Genomic DNA, 16,672 nt, shown 5'->3' on the forward strand with positions numbered 1-16,672 from the left:
GGATCCGTGGCGAAAGTGCAACTCAGCAGCGCCGCGGAGCCACGTTTACCCTGCGCAGACGCCGTCGCCGCCGCTGCTGCCGCCGCCGCTGCCACAGCCTTTGCCGCCACGGTCTCCGCCGCCGCTGTCCTCGCGCTGCCTCTGGGAGCCTCCATTGTTCCAGCGGCGCCCGGTCCCGAGACCGGGCATCCTAAGGGCTCGCGAAACGGGCGGCTGCCGACGGAGTTGAGACCCCAGGGCGCCGGCGGGACCGGGAGCGGCAGGGGTCAGCGCAGGAATCCCGGGGAGCCGGGACCAAAGCGTGGGGCGGCAGGGGGCCGAGGTGGCGAGGTCTAAGGTCTCCGGAGTTGGGGCTCCCCCTTCCCGGCCCGACTTTCCCCGCCGGCCTCCCCAAGTGGGGTCGGAGCCCCGGCGGGCGCCCCCGGCGATGAGCCCGGACTCGAGGTGGCCGGTGAGTGCGGGCCTGGGACCAGGGCGGGAGTGGCCGGCAGGGAAGGGGTAGGCTACGTTCGTGGGGCGCGCACTGAGCCGCGTGGCCCGGGAGCCTCTCTGGCAACTCCAGCTGGGAGAACTGACAGTGCATTGCTTCCCAGCAGGCATCCCGGGGCAACAGTATGTCTTTCGGGGCTGCTCTGGCCAGTGGCAGGAGGGGAGCCTTGTTTCACTTGTTACACTTCCACAAAGGGGAAACGCCGCCGCATCCGGAGAGTGGGCTGCGGGCACTGCCGGGGCCCAGCCCTATCCCTCCGGCCCCCGCCCCCTACTTCCTCCAGCCCCCTGAGCTTCTGGGGCAGATGCAGCCGCCATTCTCCTTGGGCCCTCCCCACGGGCTTTCTGGTCACAGTTCTCGTCTCCGTCGCCTGTGCCTCTGCTGCCGGGTTCCAAGGGGAGATTGCCGGATTCACTGTGCTGCTTTGGGAGCCATTCACCCGGGACCCAGCTTGGAAAGAGGAGAGCTTGTTTGTGCTTCGGTTGGTTTGTGTTTAAAGACACAGCCGCAGGTAGGAAGTAGAAGAGAGTTGCAGTTGGACGTGTAGCGTTACTGATGTGATAGTCAGGAGCCGTTGACAGAAGAGCTGGAGTAGCCCACTTGCCTGGTTAAGGCACAGGTGGAGAGGCCAAGAGGGGTTATTTTGTCAGGGAGCTCATGATAGCCCTGCCCTGCTGGGATGGTGCCAAGCCCCTAGCTGAATTGTTGAACTCAACTAGGCCGAGAGAAATTGGGGCAGTCTCTGACCAAGCTGGGCTTCCTGAGGCCTGGTGCCATCTGCTGTCTACACTCACCCAGGAATGTTGGGGAGGGGGAAGGGAGGGCCCCTGCGGACCACCGTGGAGCTGAGCATGCCTAGATTGTCGCGTTCGTGTTTGTACCCTTAGGGTCTGGCACTTGGTAGTCACTCAGTTAATGTTGCGTGAGTGGGTGAAGAGCTCAAATGTAATACAGGCTGCTGTCACTGACTAAATGATCTCAGTTTTCACTTTACTTCACAGTACATCTCCTACCCAGTTCCAGGGCCAGGCTCCCCATAAAGACCTCAAAAGTAAATGAATTCTTTCTGTGATCCAGTGATTTCTGCAGGAGTCCAATGCTAAAGCATTGGCCACCCATTCAGCCTTCTACATGGCCTTCATCCCATCTGAGCTCTCAATCTGGTGATCCCCTCATTCAGCTATTCGTTCAACAGGTCGTTCATTCGTTCACCAAAAACTGAGTGTCCACTGCATGCTAGGTACTGGGGATACAGAGGTGGATAGGCTCTCTTGTCTTTACTACACAGCTCCCAGTACAGAGGGGAGACAATTTTCAGTATGTCAAGTGCTGTGGTAGAGGTGAGAATGGAATGCTGTGGAAACAGCTCCCCATGGGAGAGTCAGAGAAGTTGTGTCAGAAGTGACATTTGAGCTGGTTTTTTGAAGAACGAGTAGGAGCCTACCAGTCAGAAAAGGATGGAAGGCATTCCAAATAGAGATCATTTTGCAGGAATGAGAGGTTATAACATTCAGGGAATGGTAGGTTCCCCTGTGTAGACAAAAACAGCTGTAACTTGTAAAAAGAATCTGGAAAGGAGGACTAGGGCCAGAAAGTGAAAGGAGCTCTTTGAATGGCATTATAGAGAATTTGAATATTATCTTGAAGGAACTGGGGAGCATCAGGAGGCTTTTAGTGAAGAGACTGTCATGATCATTACTACCTGGTAGAAAGATCACTCTCCTATATGATGTGAGATTGGGCTAGAGGAGTTGAGACATAGGGCAGGATAACCAGGCAAGAGGTGATGAGGGCCCAGATCCGGGCCATGGTGGAGGAGATGGCATTTGGAGACACTGTAGAGGTAGGCTGGCCAGGACCTAGTGACTCCAAGTGAGGGGGAGGACTGGAAAGACTGGGGTCTCTGGTGCAAATGGCCAGGAACTCATCCCCAGCCTTATGCTAACTGATCTGTGTATTCTAGATGTGACAGCATGGGGGTGGACTTTGATGTGAAGACTTTCTGCCACAACTTGCGGGCGACTAAGCCACCGTACGAGTGCCCGGTGGAGACCTGCCGAAAGGTCTACAAGAGTTACAGTGGTATTGAGTACCACCTGTACCACTATGACCACGACAACCCACCACCACCACAACAGACTCCACTCCGCAAGCACAAGAAGAAGGGGCGCCAGTCACGCCCAGCCAACAAGCAGTCACCCAGCCCCTCAGAGGTCTCACAGTCACCAGGCCGTGAGGTGATGAGCTATGCACAGGCCCAGCGCATGGTGGAGGTGGACTTGCATGGCCGCGTCCACCGCATCAGCATCTTTGACAACCTGGATGTGGTGTCAGAGGATGAGGAAGCCCCCGAGGAGGCCCCTGAGAATGGCAGCAACAAGGAGAACACTGAGACACCAGCTGCTACTCCCAAGTCAGGCAAACATAAGAACAAGGAGAAGCGCAAGGACTCTAACCATCATCACCACCACAATGTTTCTGCGAGCACCACTCCCAAGCTGCCAGAGGTGGTCTATCGGGAGCTGGAACAAGACACCCCTGATGCCCCACCCCGGCCAACTTCCTATTACCGGTAAGGCCACCTCTACCTTGCAGCTCTGGAAAACTGATCAAGCAGGGCTCAGGAGCCAGAGAGAGGTGAGAGGCACAGATAGAAGAGTGGTGGGAATAAAGAATAGTGAAAGAACACTGAGTTTGCCAGGGCAGTGAGTGGAATGGTATCCTACTAATGGTGGCACTTACTCTACAGTGCCACACACCACTCCTTTATTTTTTTCTCACAACTCTCAGGTAGATATTTTTCTCATTTCACAGATGAGGAAACTATGGTCAAGAAAGAATGCCAAATTTATCTTCTTTTTCTTTTTTTTTTTTGAGACAGGGTCTGGCTCTGTCACCCAACCTGGAGTGCAGTGGCACGATCTTGGCTCACCCCAACTTCCGCCCCCCGTGCTTAAGTGATCCTCCCACTCAGCCTCCTGAATATCTGCAACTAAAGGCGCATGCCATCATGCCCAGCTAGTTTTTAAAATTTTTTGTAGAGATGGGGTTTCACCACGTTGCCTAGGCTGGTCTTGAATTCCTGGGCTCAAGCGATCCACCCACCTCAGCCTCCCAAAGTGCTGGGATTATAGCATGAGCCACTGTGCCCGGCCAGACTTATCTAAAATCACATGCCAGTAGATAGCTGAACTGGGGTTCAAACCCAGGTCCTTCTGACTCCATAGCTGTACTGTTTCCACTGTGGCAAAACATCCTGTTTCTGATTCCTGGCCCTCTCCATTTCATTACTGAATGACCTTGGGAAATGCATCCAACTTAAGGTGTTTTAAGGACCCCATCTGCAGAGCAGATACAGTATTTCTCTGCCTCCCTAAAGGTATAGGATCACTGATTTCATAAGGTACTAAAACCACTTTGTAAATCTGCAGAGGTAATTCTCCCACTATTTGTTTTGTTATTGTCATTTGTCCTTTAACATGTTTAAGCGGTATTTTATGCTTAAGCAACATTTAATACTCCTCCAGTGGCCCTTTTATTTTTGTCATTTAATCATTTGTTTAACATGAGGTAAAAGGTGAAGGGATGTGGGGGGCAGTGTGGTGGTGAAACTACATGGAGAAATCCTGGCTGAAGGATGGCACGAAAACCAAGTGTAAAACCTCTCTGAAAGTTGGCATCCAAGGCAAAAAAGGCATTCTGATGAGTTAATTTGCCAAGAGTGGTAAGTTTGTTGTCAGCTAATTAGAAGGCCTGATCTCTGAGGAGGATTTGTCATAAAGGCTTTTATATGAAAAGCATTTTTTACCAAAAGTGCAGTCCACATGATGTTATTCCTCCATTCTTTTTTTCCGTTTTTCTCTTTTTGAGATGGAGTCTCGCTCTATTGCCAGGCTGGAGTACAATGGCGCGATCTCGGCTCACTGCAACCTCCGCTGGGTTCAAGCAATTCTCGTGCCTCAGCCTCCCAAGTAGCGGGGATTACAGGCACGTGCCACCACATCCAACTAATTTCTGTGTTTTTAGTAGAGATGGGGTTTCACCATGTTGGCCAGGATGGTCTCGATCTCCTGACCTCGTGATCTGCCCGCCTCAGCCTCCCAAAGTGCTGGGATTACAGGCATGAGCCACCCACTGCGCCTGGCCTAAACCTCAATTCTTTAAAAGCAAATCTGGGAACGCAAGCAGTATGGCCGGTAGCACTTTCTTCTCTCTACTATTAGAATTTAAGCCCATCTCCCTCTTCCTCTCCCATTCTTTCATCTTTTCAGTCCAATTCCACTTCCTTCTGGCTTTCCACGGTCTTTCTCTTTTCTGTTCACACTGACTACCATACCCACCTCTGCCCCACTCCTAACACACAGACCCCTCTTTGGACTTCCCCTCCCTCCCAGTGGCCCTTGAGCTCTCTGTGCTCTAACAGGCAGCCAAGTCCAGCTCATTAGCTGCTTTTCTTCCTCCCTCCACTTAGATTCACTCTTCTTTCTGGGGATCAGATCTGTTCTTTAGGGGAGCAGTTTTCAGCAGGTGCACTGCAAACAACTGGGAGGTGTATTGCATGGAATTTGTTACCACTGTTGGTAAAACTGCCCAAGTTTTGGAAATGACTTACTTTCTATAGAAATTGAGAAGATTTGAGGTCACCTCTCTAATAGCATCACTTTCTTTTGCTTGCATTCTGATATGCTTCCTTGAGGGGGAGAGAGAGGGTGGCATGTCAGCTGGTGTGCCAGGAATTACACGACATGCAGCCTACCTTATCTGTACTGCAGCCTGTAATCTGGGTGCCTGTGGGAGTGTGTTATGCACCATCACATAATGTCACGTGTGTCATGGCAGAGAAAAGGGTGAGAATTGGTGCTGAAGAGAGCTGGTGCCAAGGCCTAGAAGAAGCCAGATGGTTCACACCATCCATGAGTCATACCCTTGTTCAAAGATAGGGATGTTGCAGTCACCTTGGGGAAGAGGTAAAGGGCTAAAAAGGAAGAAGCTGCTTCCTACAATGTTTCAGTCTCTCTCCTCCCTTCCACCCCCAAAATGCCTTTCAAATGAACAGTGATGAGTGCCTGTATCTGTATGGCGAATCAGACACAATCCCCACTTCTGTTGTGTAGTGGAGAAGTTAGACACATAAACAGCTATAATGCTAGGAAGGTGGATAAGGGCCATACAAAAACTAATAACATTTATTGAGTGTTTGCTGCACACCAGGCACTGTCCTAAGCACTTTACCTGCATTAACTCATTTAATGCTCACAATTGCTGTGTGAAATAGGTTCAGATTAGCATCACCACTTTACAGATGAACAAACAAGGCTCAGGGAGCTTAGCTCACTTGCCCTCTGTTAGACAGGACCCAGGCAGTGTGGCTCCAGCACCTGTGTGTCCCGGCCCACTCTAGCAGCCAAAGTCCCATTTCCCACATGAGAGGAGAAACAGGAGCTAATGTTTTTCTAGGACCTGCTGTGTGCCATTTGACTTAGCTCATTCATTTTTAAAAACAACTTTTTAATAAAAAGATAAATGTTTATATTCGCACGCGTCTGTATGTGGTCACATGTGACTTAGTGGTTAGGTGGCATTTTACACCAAGGTGCTCACACTTCCTTCCGTGGGCCTGCTGGGGACTGCTGGAGCCTGATGGGGTGGTAGGCACCGGGCAAGGTACTATATAAATAAATGTAAAGGCCAAGAGTTTGTAGCCTATTCATTTTTATAATTCCACATAATCCTGACAGCATCTTTGTGAGTAGGTAGTATTATCCTCATTCTGTCATCAATAAAACTGAGGTTCAGAACAGCAGTGATGTCCTGAAAGTCACAAAATGGCAGAGCCAGGATTCAAATCCGGTTTACTTAGAAGCCAAAGCCCCATTCTTTCCTTTGTACCCTGTAGTTCACAGTGCCAGAGTCTAGGCCATCTATAGCATGGCAGGCAAGGAGCACCTTCTCTGTGTGACAAGCAACTAGAGCAGCCCTTAATTCCAGGCCTGTTGGCACAGTAAGTGATATAGGGTGGACATTAAGAGCACTGGGGTGGAGGTTGAATGCCTCTGCCATTCCCTTGTTATGTGACCTATCTGTGTTTTGATTAACTTCTCAAAGCTTAAGTTTTATCATCTACAAAATGAGGACAATAAGAACACTAACTCTATGGCTGTGGTAAGAATAAATATAATAGTTAAGCACAATGCCTGGCTCATAGTAAATCCTCAGTAAACCTTAGCTATTATAATTGTTATCTCCCAAGGCTATCCAGTGAACAAACATAGCACCTAGAGTTTGATGGAGCTTTGAGCTGATGTTGGCACCAGCTGAGAGAAGACCCACGGCAGCTCTAGTCGAGGCCCTGCCCACCAGTGCTAAAACAACTTGTATGTAATTTGTCAGTGACATCCAATGACCTTCCTTCTTCCCTGATTCTTCATACCATCATCTGGACCATTCCAAGGGGTACTAGCTGCCCCACCTTCCTCCTTTTAGAGGAGGCTGGCCACGCCTCTGCAACCCAAAGAAGATGGTGTCACATATAGCAGCTAGGACATGAGCTTTGCAGTGGCAGGTCTGGGTTCACATCCCAGCTCCACCACTTTCTCACAAGTGAGCTGGGGCCAGGCGATTAACCTTCCAAGCCTTAGGTTTCCTTTTCAGCAAAAGAGAAATGATGATAGTACCTATAATATCTGAAGTTAAGGTGAGGATGAAATGAGACAACACATCTGAAGGGCACACGCACAGAGTAAGTGCTCAGTGGCAAATGACCCACCTTCTTTAAGGGAGGGAAGTCTCAACCATGTGATGCTGAGCTCCCTGTGTGTACCATAGGTACATCGAGAAGTCTGCAGAGGAGCTGGACGAGGAAGTAGAGTATGACATGGACGAGGAGGACTACATCTGGCTGGATATCATGAATGAGCGTCGGAAGACAGAGGGTGTAAGTCCCATCCCGCAGGAGATCTTTGAGTACCTAATGGACCGACTAGAGAAGGAGTCGTACTTTGAGAGTCATAATAAAGGCGACCCCAATGCGCTAGTGGATGAGGATGCTGTTTGCTGTATCTGCAATGATGGTGAGTGCCAGAACAGCAATGTCATCCTCTTCTGTGACATGTGCAACCTGGCCGTGCACCAGGAGTGCTACGGTGTCCCCTATATCCCTGAGGGCCAGTGGCTATGCCGCCGTTGCCTGCAGTCACCCTCTCGTGCTGTGGATTGTGCCCTGTGCCCCAACAAGGGTGGTGCCTTCAAGCAGACAGATGACGGTCGCTGGGCCCATGTGGTGTGTGCCTTGTGGATCCCTGAGGTCTGCTTCGCCAACACGGTCTTCCTAGAGCCTATTGACAGCATTGAGCACATCCCACCAGCTCGCTGGAAGCTCACCTGCTACATTTGCAAACAACGGGGCTCAGGGGCCTGCATCCAGTGCCACAAGGCCAACTGTTACACAGCTTTCCATGTGACATGCGCCCAGCAGGCTGGCCTTTACATGAAGATGGAGCCTGTGCGGGAGACAGGCGCCAACGGCACCTCTTTCAGTGTCCGCAAGACAGCCTACTGCGACATCCACACGCCTCCAGGTTCAGCACGCCGACTGCCTGCCCTGTCGCACAGCGAGGGTGAGGAAGATGAAGATGAGGAAGAGGATGAGGGTAAGGGCTGGAGCTCAGAGAAAGTCAAGAAGGCCAAGGCCAAGTCCCGGATCAAAATGAAGAAGGCACGGAAGATCCTGGCAGAGAAGCGGGCAGCAGCACCTGTGGTGTCAGTGCCCTGCATCCCACCACACAGGTATGTGGGGAGCCGGTGGACCGGCAGGTGAGGGAGAAAGCCTTCTGGAGAGGAGCTGGCAGCCTCCTGAGTGGAATAGCAGGGCTGGGCTATCTTCTTCCCAGGAGTGGAATGTCAGGGCTGGACTATCTTCCCAGGAGCTGCATAGAAGTTAAAAAGAACGTATTTTCAAAAGAGATAGTTGTCTTTAGCAGGTCACCTGACTTAAGAGCCAGAAATGTCAACTTTTATCTGGCATAGCTAACAGGTGTTTTGAACTGCCCTTCATTTTGATGGTGTGGTTTGTTAAGTTGGGATGGAAGAGGATGGAACTGCCACTGGCAGCAATGGAAAAAGTGGTCTGATTATGAAGAAACAAATAGAATGAAAACGGGGAAGGGGAAGCTCAAGAAGTTGTGAAGTGGTTACTGCCTCTCATGTGGGCTGTGATGGCCAGGGGTTTTTTCAGTTCTCTCGTGCCATTTATTTGATTTACTATATGTTTCTGCTATACAGTTGTACTTCATCTTAAAACCTTCAAAGGCTTAGTCTCAGTGGGGCTCTCAGGGTCAAATAGTACTCTGGGCTGCCGTGACTAGAGCAGTCTTCGGGGCAGAAGTCCCTGATCCCAGGTATACAGGGTTAGGGATCTGGTTTAGTGATGGGAGCTTGGTTTCCTGTCTGCTGTGGTACCATTGATGGCACCACTCTTTCTTCCTTGCCTTAAGTCCAGAGTCCCAGGCCTTTTGGACAAGAGATACTCTCCCTTCATCCCCATTCAGGAACTCTCACTGGCCAGAGACCCTTGCTCTGCTTAAGAGAATCAGGGCCCAACAGGTTTTACTCTTTGTTTCCTGCCTCCCAGGCTTAGTAAAATCACCAACCGCCTGACAATCCAAAGGAAGAGCCAGTTCATGCAGAGGCTGCACAGCTACTGGACACTGAAGCGGCAGTCACGGAATGGGGTCCCATTGCTACGTCGCCTGCAGACACACCTGCAGTCTCAGAGGAACTGTGACCAAGTCGGGGTACTGTGTCCAGTTCCCTGTGGGCTCTGGGAACTAGGGCCAGGGGGATGAAAACCAAAATTTGCAACTGTAGTTTCCAGTGTCAGAGGGTTTAGACTCTTTCCTCCTTTAAGCTCGCCCTCAAGCCAGGATCAGCGTGGAATCCTCAGTGAAAGGATGTTGTTCCTATGTGTTTATGTATTCATTCAACAAACACCAGGCATTTATTCTGCCAGGCCTTGGGGACACACAGATTGAGGCACTACCAATAAATTGCTGTGCTCCCTCTTTTGGCTTGACCTGCCCTTGACCTGAGTTTCCTGGGCTCTCTTCTCCCTGCTGACCTTTCCTCTGGCTTTCTAATCATTCCCTGATCTTCCTTTTGCCTCTGCAGAGAGATTCTGAGGATAAGAACTGGGCCCTTAAAGAACAGCTCAAGTCCTGGCAGCGGCTCCGGCATGATTTAGAGCGAGCTCGGCTGCTGGTGGAATTGATCCGCAAGCGGGAAAAACTCAAAAGGGAGACGGTGAGTGATCCTGGGCCAGCCCTATTTTATAAAGGAGAAAACAGACCCAGGAGAAGGAAAAGTGTGTGTCCGTCAGCCAAATAGCAGCAGGGCTGACGCTAGAGTCAGGTCTCCTGGTTCTTGGTGTGCTTTTAAAAGGTCTACTGGAAGCAGAATGTCACAGGAGCGTATGAACAGAATCCTCAGTGACATAGGTAGTTGATGCTGGTAGTTCAAGAAAGGGGGAGACCAGAATCGTTGGTGCAAGTTTCTTGTATCTCATAGAAGGTAGACCTGTATGAGTGCACCCAGCTGTGAGGGTGGGAAAGAAGGTGGCTTCCCAGGCCAGCTGGGACCATATCCTCAGATGTCTCTGCCACTGGACTGGCCGGGGCCTGGCTGATCAGGCCTTTTTCTGTGTTAGATCAAAGTTCAGCAGATTGCCATGGAGATGCAGCTGACCCCTTTCCTCATCCTCCTTCGCAAAACCTTGGAGCAGCTCCAAGAGAAGGACACAGGCAACATCTTCAGCGAGCCGGTCCCTCTGTCTGAGGTAACCGAATTGGACGAAGTAAGAATCCCTTCCCCTCACTCCACCTTCTCTCTGTTCCTCTCCCAATTGGACCCCTGCTGCAGGTCTGGGCCAGGGACTAGATGGGGACCTTGAAGAGAGGGGCTGGTGGCTCTGGGGCAGGATGAACTGGAGCCACATGTATCACCTGGACTCTGTCTTGTCCCTGTTACACCCCAAGGGCCCAGAATGGGAGGCAGTCTGCACTCCTTCCCCAGAGGCAGGGACTGAGTCTGCCAAATGAATAATCCCAGGGCAGGAAGACACTTTCGGGGTGCTGAACCCTAGAACGGAGACTTTAGAAGGCTCAGCACCTAAAGAACCAGCTCTGAAGCCCTAGGTCCTGACTGGCAGACTCTTCTCTCTAAAAGGTATAAAATGAGAGGTCTGAGGCAGCAGCCTCCTTATAAGTTACTGTTAAGTAAAAGGAGCTCTAGGAATGCAAGGTGGTGTTTATTTTCAGAGGAGTCCCCAAGCCATTTTCTTACTAAAGCCTCATGTAGTCTAAAAAGTATATTTGGCTCTACTTTCATGATTTTCTAGGAGAGGAAAAGTAGGCCCAGAGAGGTGAAGAGACTTGCCAAAGTCACACAGCTTGTGACTGGTAAAGTCAGGACCAGAATTCAGCTTTCCTTTCGCCTGTGCTATACGCCTGATTCTAACTGATGGGAGGAGGTTGCTGGATGTATTTCAGGGGGGCTTGTTAGGAGCAGGGTTCGGGGCAATGAGGAGGATATCTCTACTTAAAACAAACTTGCCCTGCCCTCCCAGGTACCTGACTACCTAGACCACATCAAAAAGCCCATGGACTTTTTCACCATGAAGCAGAACTTGGAGGCTTACCGCTATCTGAATTTTGATGATTTTGAGGAGGACTTCAACCTCATCGTCAGCAACTGCCTCAAGTATAACGCCAAGGACACCATCTTCTACCGGGCAGCAGTGCGGCTTCGTGAGCAGGGTGGTGCTGTGCTCCGCCAGGCCCGGCGCCAGGCAGAAAAAATGGGCATTGACTTTGAGACGGGCATGCATATCCCCCACAGCCTGACTGGAGATGAGGCCACACACCACACTGAAGATGGTGGGTGATATGTCACACACACATATAAGAGGCCAATGCCAGGGATGGACAGCTTTCCAAAAGTCCCCTCCTGAGAGCAGGCAGTGTAGGCAGAAAGCAGCTAGGCTGAGCAATGGCACACTATCCCCAGGAATGCTCCCCAAGAAGCCAGACTGGGTGAATGGATAGCAGTGCCCATCATTCCACATCTTGGTGCTGCTATTTTACAGCTGTTCCTGGTGAGAAGCCGAGGAGGGATGAGTGGGTTTCTTGCTGCCTGCCCAGGTTCAAGGGGCCCTGAGGGCTGCCCTGAGTCTGACCTTTCCCCTCCAACCTTACTCCTAGCAGCTGAGGAAGAGCGGCTGGTCTTGCTGGAGAACCAGAAGCACCTGCCAGTGGAAGAGCAGCTGAAGCTGCTTCTGGAGCGGCTGGACGAAGTGAATGCCAGCAAGCAGAGTGTGGGCCGCTCACGGCGTGCAAAGATGATCAAGAAAGAGATGACGGCACTGCGGCGGAAGCTTGCCCACCAGCGAGAGACTGCACGTGATGGGCCTGAGCGGCACGGCCCTTCGAGCCGGGGCAGTCTGACACCCCACCCGGCAGCCTGTGACAAGGATGGGCAGACAGATAGTGCCGCAGAGGAGAGCAGCAGCCAGGAGACAAGCAAAGGTCTGAATCCCATGGCAAGGTGGACCCCAAAGCAAGTCAGACTTTGGCTCTGCAGCACACACTCAACCCCTGCCATTCCCCAGGCAGAGGTCCCTCCTACACAGCTAGCTGTACTTTCTCCCTCATTCCCCAATCAGGGGCCTCTTAGCTGCCTCTCTGGCTATTTGTATAAGAGTTAATGTTCCAAATTCCAAGCCCCTAAAATGATCTCCCCAACTTTAGCTGGAGTAATGACCCTATATACCCAGGGCATGACCCTGGATATCTACCTTTCTCAAATCAGGCCCCTCACCAACTCTCCTTCTTTCTTTCTCTGCTCCAGGCCTGGGTCCCAACATGTCCTCAACCCCCGCACATGAGGTGGGCAGGAGAACCTCAGTTCTGTTCTCCAAAAAGAACCCGAAGACAGCTGGACCGCCCAAGAGGCCGGGCCGGCCCCCCAAAAACCGGGAGAGCCAGATGACCCCCAGCCACGGAGGCAGTCCTGTGGGGCCCCCCCAGCTCCCCATCATGAGCTCCCTGCGTCAGCGCAAGCGGGGTAGGAGCCCCCGGCCCAGTTCGAGTTCAGACAGCGACAGTGATAAGTCCACAGAAGACCCCCCAATGGGTGAGCCTTACCATCACCCAGCGCCCCAAGAGAGTGAGCAAAGCTGCCATTCTTCCCAGCATACTCCCAGTTACCCCTTTATTTGCCCATAAAAGAGAGAGCTAGAAGGGCCCTTAGGAATCCTTTAACTCCACTCACTCATCTTACAATTGGGAAAACTGAGGCCCAGAGACACTATGACCCAGCTAGAGTCCCACCCAGGGCCCCCCGCCTCCATTGTATCACTTTACCTTTTCTCTTCTCACCTTCCTTGGGGATCTCCTACCCTTTAAGCCGTTTGTGTCCTAAAGCCAGTAACTGCCACGGGAAGCAAGGGGTGGGGCAGGGCTGTGGCCAACTGTGGTAGACACTGCCCAGAGCTAGCTCTGCTGGCAAAAGTTGGAGGAATTTTCCAGCACAGAAGGGGAACCCAAGCTCCAAGTCCCTCTTACCTCCATGTCATCTCTGATCTACATCTTCCTGACCGGTTCCTTCCCTCCTCCCTTTCCCTTCAACCAAGACTTACCAGCCAATGGCTTCAGCGGTGGAAACCAGCCAGTGAAGAAGAGTTTCTTGGTATACCGTAATGACTGCAGCCTTCCCCGGAGCAGCTCAGACTCTGAGTCCAGCAGCAGTAGCAGTAGCAGCGCTGCCTCAGACCGGACCAGGTACCAGCCCTCCAGATCAAGGCCAGCCTCAGGGGATGCCCTTCCAGGGCTCTTGGGCCTTTCTAGGTTTCCCTGTTGGAAGTGGGGTGGCTGCCATGTCAGTCTAGGTTAAGATGACTCAAACTCAAGGTTCTCTGTTAAATAAATCAGTGTTACCATTAATGGAACAGAGAGAACCATCCTGGGTTAAGGTGATGATTAGAGTATGCACTCCTGCCGCCACTGCTCAGTCTAACGCACCTCAGGTCACCAGCCTAGCCCCTGTGGGTGTTTGAATTTGAAATTCCTCATACAGCCACTGCTTTCCAAAAGTCTCAGACCCTGAGGGCTTTAAGAGCAGAGGGCACATACCATGCTGTTCCCCATTCTTCCCCTCCTTTGAGCTGAGCTCCCATTGTCTTGTCCACAGCACAACACCCTCAAAACAAGGCCGGGGTAAACCTTCCTTCTCTCGGGGCACTTTCCCAGAGGACAGCAGTGAGGATACCTCAGGCACTGAGAATGAGGCCTACTCCGTGGGCACTGGCCGCGGCGTGGGCCACAGCAGTAAGTTCCCTTGCCCAAGGCCAGGGATGCTGGGGACCCAGTGTCAGGGCCTCGCCAGCCCCCCAGCTGCTGATCCACCCCCTCTCCCCCATTCCTGTGAAGTGGTAAGGAAGAGTCTGGGCCGGGGAGCTGGCTGGCTGTCAGAGGATGAGGACTCCCCGCTGGATGCTCTGGACCTCGTGTGGGCCAAATGCCGAGGGTATCCATCATACCCAGCTCTGGTATGCTCCGCTTCTGTTCTTAGGCCCCTTGCTTTCCAATCCCAGAATACAGATTCACAGTTAGCAAACTTTTCCTACTCCCTGCTGAGCTATGGGGCACAGTTTCTTGGCAAGGTGTACTGGTGGGCAGATACAGCTTGAGTACCACTTAGAGGCTCCTACTCAGTTTCTCCATCTCTCCCTTTTCCTTCTCTTTGCTCCTTGGGCTCTGAAATAATGTAGCGTGGAAAGAAGCTGAGGGTCAGCATTGCAGTTCTGGTAGCATGATAACCTTTCTGTCCCCACTTCAGACGTACTCTTTAAGTTCTTGAGGAGGGCAAGCCTTGGGAGGACGTGGACTGAACCAAACTGGGCTCTTATTACACCCTCAGATCATTGATCCAAAGATGCCCCGAGAAGGTATGTTCCACCATGGAGTTCCCATCCCTGTGCCCCCACTGGAGGTGCTGAAACTTGGGGAGCAGATGACCCAGGAAGCCCGAGAGCATCTCTACCTCGTCCTCTTCTTTGACAACAAACGAACCTGGTAAGGAGGGGAGCATTTGGTGTGACTCACAGCCACAGATGCAGCCCTGTGTGGTATGGAGGCAGACTGCCAGGAAACTCCAGCAACAGGCAGACTGGGCTAGCATAAGTCAGTGGGGGAGGGACTTAGAACAGTTTTTTGAGCGAAAGGGTTGTGTCGACCATGTGTCTGAGAGGCTGAGTGGGCACTAGAGGACAAACAGCTGTAGCTAGAAACCAAAGGACCATCAGAGACTATGACAAATATAGAGGTGGCTCCCACCCAGACTCAGATGGCTTCTAGACTTAGTTTTCCCACCTCTGCCTCCATGGTGACAAAATGAGGATAAGGCAGGCATAAACATTCAGGCTCTGAATCCCTCTTCTGTCATATTTGCACATGTAGTCTTTTTGGTAATTGTCTGCAGAGGATATTCAGTGTCAGTGAAGTCTGCCTAGAGCCTCAGGGTAACTACTTCTGGTGAGGTCAGGGCGCCTCCTTTTTGTACCCATAAATACCCTGTGGTTACCCTCCCGCTGCCACCACACAGTATAACCGTTGACTGGGCTCTTTCATCTCTAGACCATGAGCACTCCTTTGAGGGCAGGGACCATCACAGAGTCTGCCCAGAGTGGGTGCTTGGGCAGTATACTTAAGTGAATAGAGGAGGAAGGCTGGTCCTTAGTCTCCCTGAGATGATTTATTTGATCTTCACCTTGTCCTATAGGCAGTGGCTGCCGAGGACCAAGCTGGTTCCTCTGGGTGTGAACCAGGACCTAGACAAGGAGAAGATGCTGGAGGGCCGCAAGTCCAACATCCGCAAGTCAGTACAGATCGCCTACCACAGGGCTCTGCAGCACCGCAGCAAGGTGCAAGGCGAGCAGAGCAGTGAGACCAGCGATAGTGATTGATACTGCTCAACACAGCCCAACCTACACAGGGTCACACAACCCTGTGACCTCTCTCCTCCCCTTTGCTCACTGTCCTGGAGTGGCACCGGCCTCTGCACTGACTCATTTCTGGTCTTGGGGCCAGTCTCAGGGGAAGCTGGGTGGGGGAGGTCCCTCCTGCCCTAAGTGCAGCTGGACTGTACAGAACACTCCAAGGGCCAGTGGCAGTTCAGTGCAAGGAGAGGGAGGGCCCACAGGTCAGAAAGAGCTCCAGAGACCTCACAGCATTGTAGGGCGGGGTGGTGGGCCAAAGTTAGGACACTGCATAAAACAGGCCATCCCACCACCTCTACCTGCTTATGCCAGGAGAATCTATAACTGCCTAGAGGCCTGAGGCCCCTACCAGTGGTGAGGTGAGCGGGCATCTGTCCAGCCTGGAAGAGGGGCACTAGGTGACTCCCTCCCCTGCTGTTGTAAATAACTGTAATTATCGGAGAATTTAAATTATTCTCATTTGTAACTGCGTTTCCGGGTCGCGCCAGAGTCATTTGGTACAAAAAAAAAAAAAAAAAAAGACTGGGGCCTGTCCCCATTTCCCTTCTCTTTCCCATAGATTCCCCCACCTTTCAAACTGGTTTGTATTTATTTCAAAGGAAGAAAATATATTGATTCTTAGAAAATAAACTGTCTTTTTAGAATTCTTTGTTCTTCCCCCCTGCCAGGGCAAAGGGGATACAAAGGGAGGTTCTGTGCCCCAGGGATGACACATAATTGGGCCCAAGTGGTTGCTGACTGCTGTGCATGCTACATTTATAAGACACAGCAGAGAGCCCCCGTTACCCATGCATGGAGTGAGTGGCAGGCCCTGTGCTAAGCACCTTTAGACACTCAGCTTTGCGTAATCCTTGCAATAACTACAGGGAGTTTAATAATAGGCTGGTTATCTCCACAAAGATGCTGAGGTTTCAAAAAATTATCTTGCCTACAGTTACTACAGTTCCTAGTTCCTACAACTAGGAAGGTACAGAGCTAGAATTGGAACCCAGGTCTGTTTGCAAAGCTGGCTCTTCAACCAGTAGGCTGAACTGCCAGGGGAAGAGTCAACTGTTGATTCCTTCTTGGCCCTCAGAGGCCTCAAGTCCTTTGCCAATGGCATGGCCCAAGTGTTTCAGCATCACTGCAGCTGAGAC

At 51.6% G+C, this 16,672-nt stretch overlaps 1 protein-coding gene across 30 annotated transcripts; it reads left to right on the forward strand.

Annotated features, from left to right (window-relative positions):
• The first annotated feature begins 56 nt into the window (after positions 1–56).
• On the forward strand, positions 57–16,166 carry BRPF1 (bromodomain and PHD finger containing 1). 30 transcript variants are annotated; one of them, XR_012431389.1, is made up of 15 exons: positions 57–451; positions 2,454–3,062; positions 7,316–8,275; positions 9,120–9,282; positions 9,656–9,787; positions 10,191–10,319; positions 10,519–10,708; positions 11,109–11,418; positions 11,743–12,066; positions 12,389–12,673; positions 13,173–13,320; positions 13,730–13,866; positions 13,969–14,087; positions 14,459–14,613; positions 15,320–16,166. XR_012431389.1 is itself a non-coding variant. In XM_005547732.5 (14 exons), the coding sequence occupies exons 2-14, from the start codon at positions 2,464–2,466 to the stop codon at positions 15,501–15,503; spliced, it is 3,696 nt and encodes a 1,231-aa protein (XP_005547789.1). In that variant the 5' UTR covers positions 57–451; positions 2,454–2,463; the 3' UTR covers positions 15,504–16,166. The 30 variants fall into 30 exon arrangements, 27 of the variants coding, with proteins under 27 accessions (XP_005547789.1, XP_005547790.1, XP_073888918.1 ...); XR_012431388.1 differs by having other exon boundaries at positions 11,746–12,066; XR_012431390.1 differs by lacking the exon at positions 12,389–12,673 and having other exon boundaries at positions 11,746–12,066.
• Positions 16,167–16,672: the final 506 nt, after the last annotated feature.

This window comes from Macaca fascicularis, chromosome 2, assembly GCF_037993035.2.
Source record: "Macaca fascicularis isolate 582-1 chromosome 2, T2T-MFA8v1.1".
In the NCBI taxonomy this organism is placed as follows: Eukaryota; Metazoa; Chordata; class Mammalia; order Primates; family Cercopithecidae; genus Macaca; species Macaca fascicularis.

Excerpts from the sequence above, each read along its gene's own strand:
- BRPF1 (XM_005547727.5), top strand. The coding sequence starts at position 2,464 with ATGGGGGTGGACTTTGATGTGAAGACTTTCTGCCACAACTTGCGGGCG. Across the intron at positions 12,067-12,388 it reads CAGCCAGGAGACAAGCAAAG|GCCTGGGTCCCAACATGTCC; the intron begins GTCTGAATCCCA and ends TCTCTGCTCCAG. Across the intron at positions 12,707-13,172 it reads TCACCCAGCGCCCCAAGAGA|ACTTACCAGCCAATGGCTTC; the intron begins GTGAGCAAAGCT and ends CCTTCAACCAAG.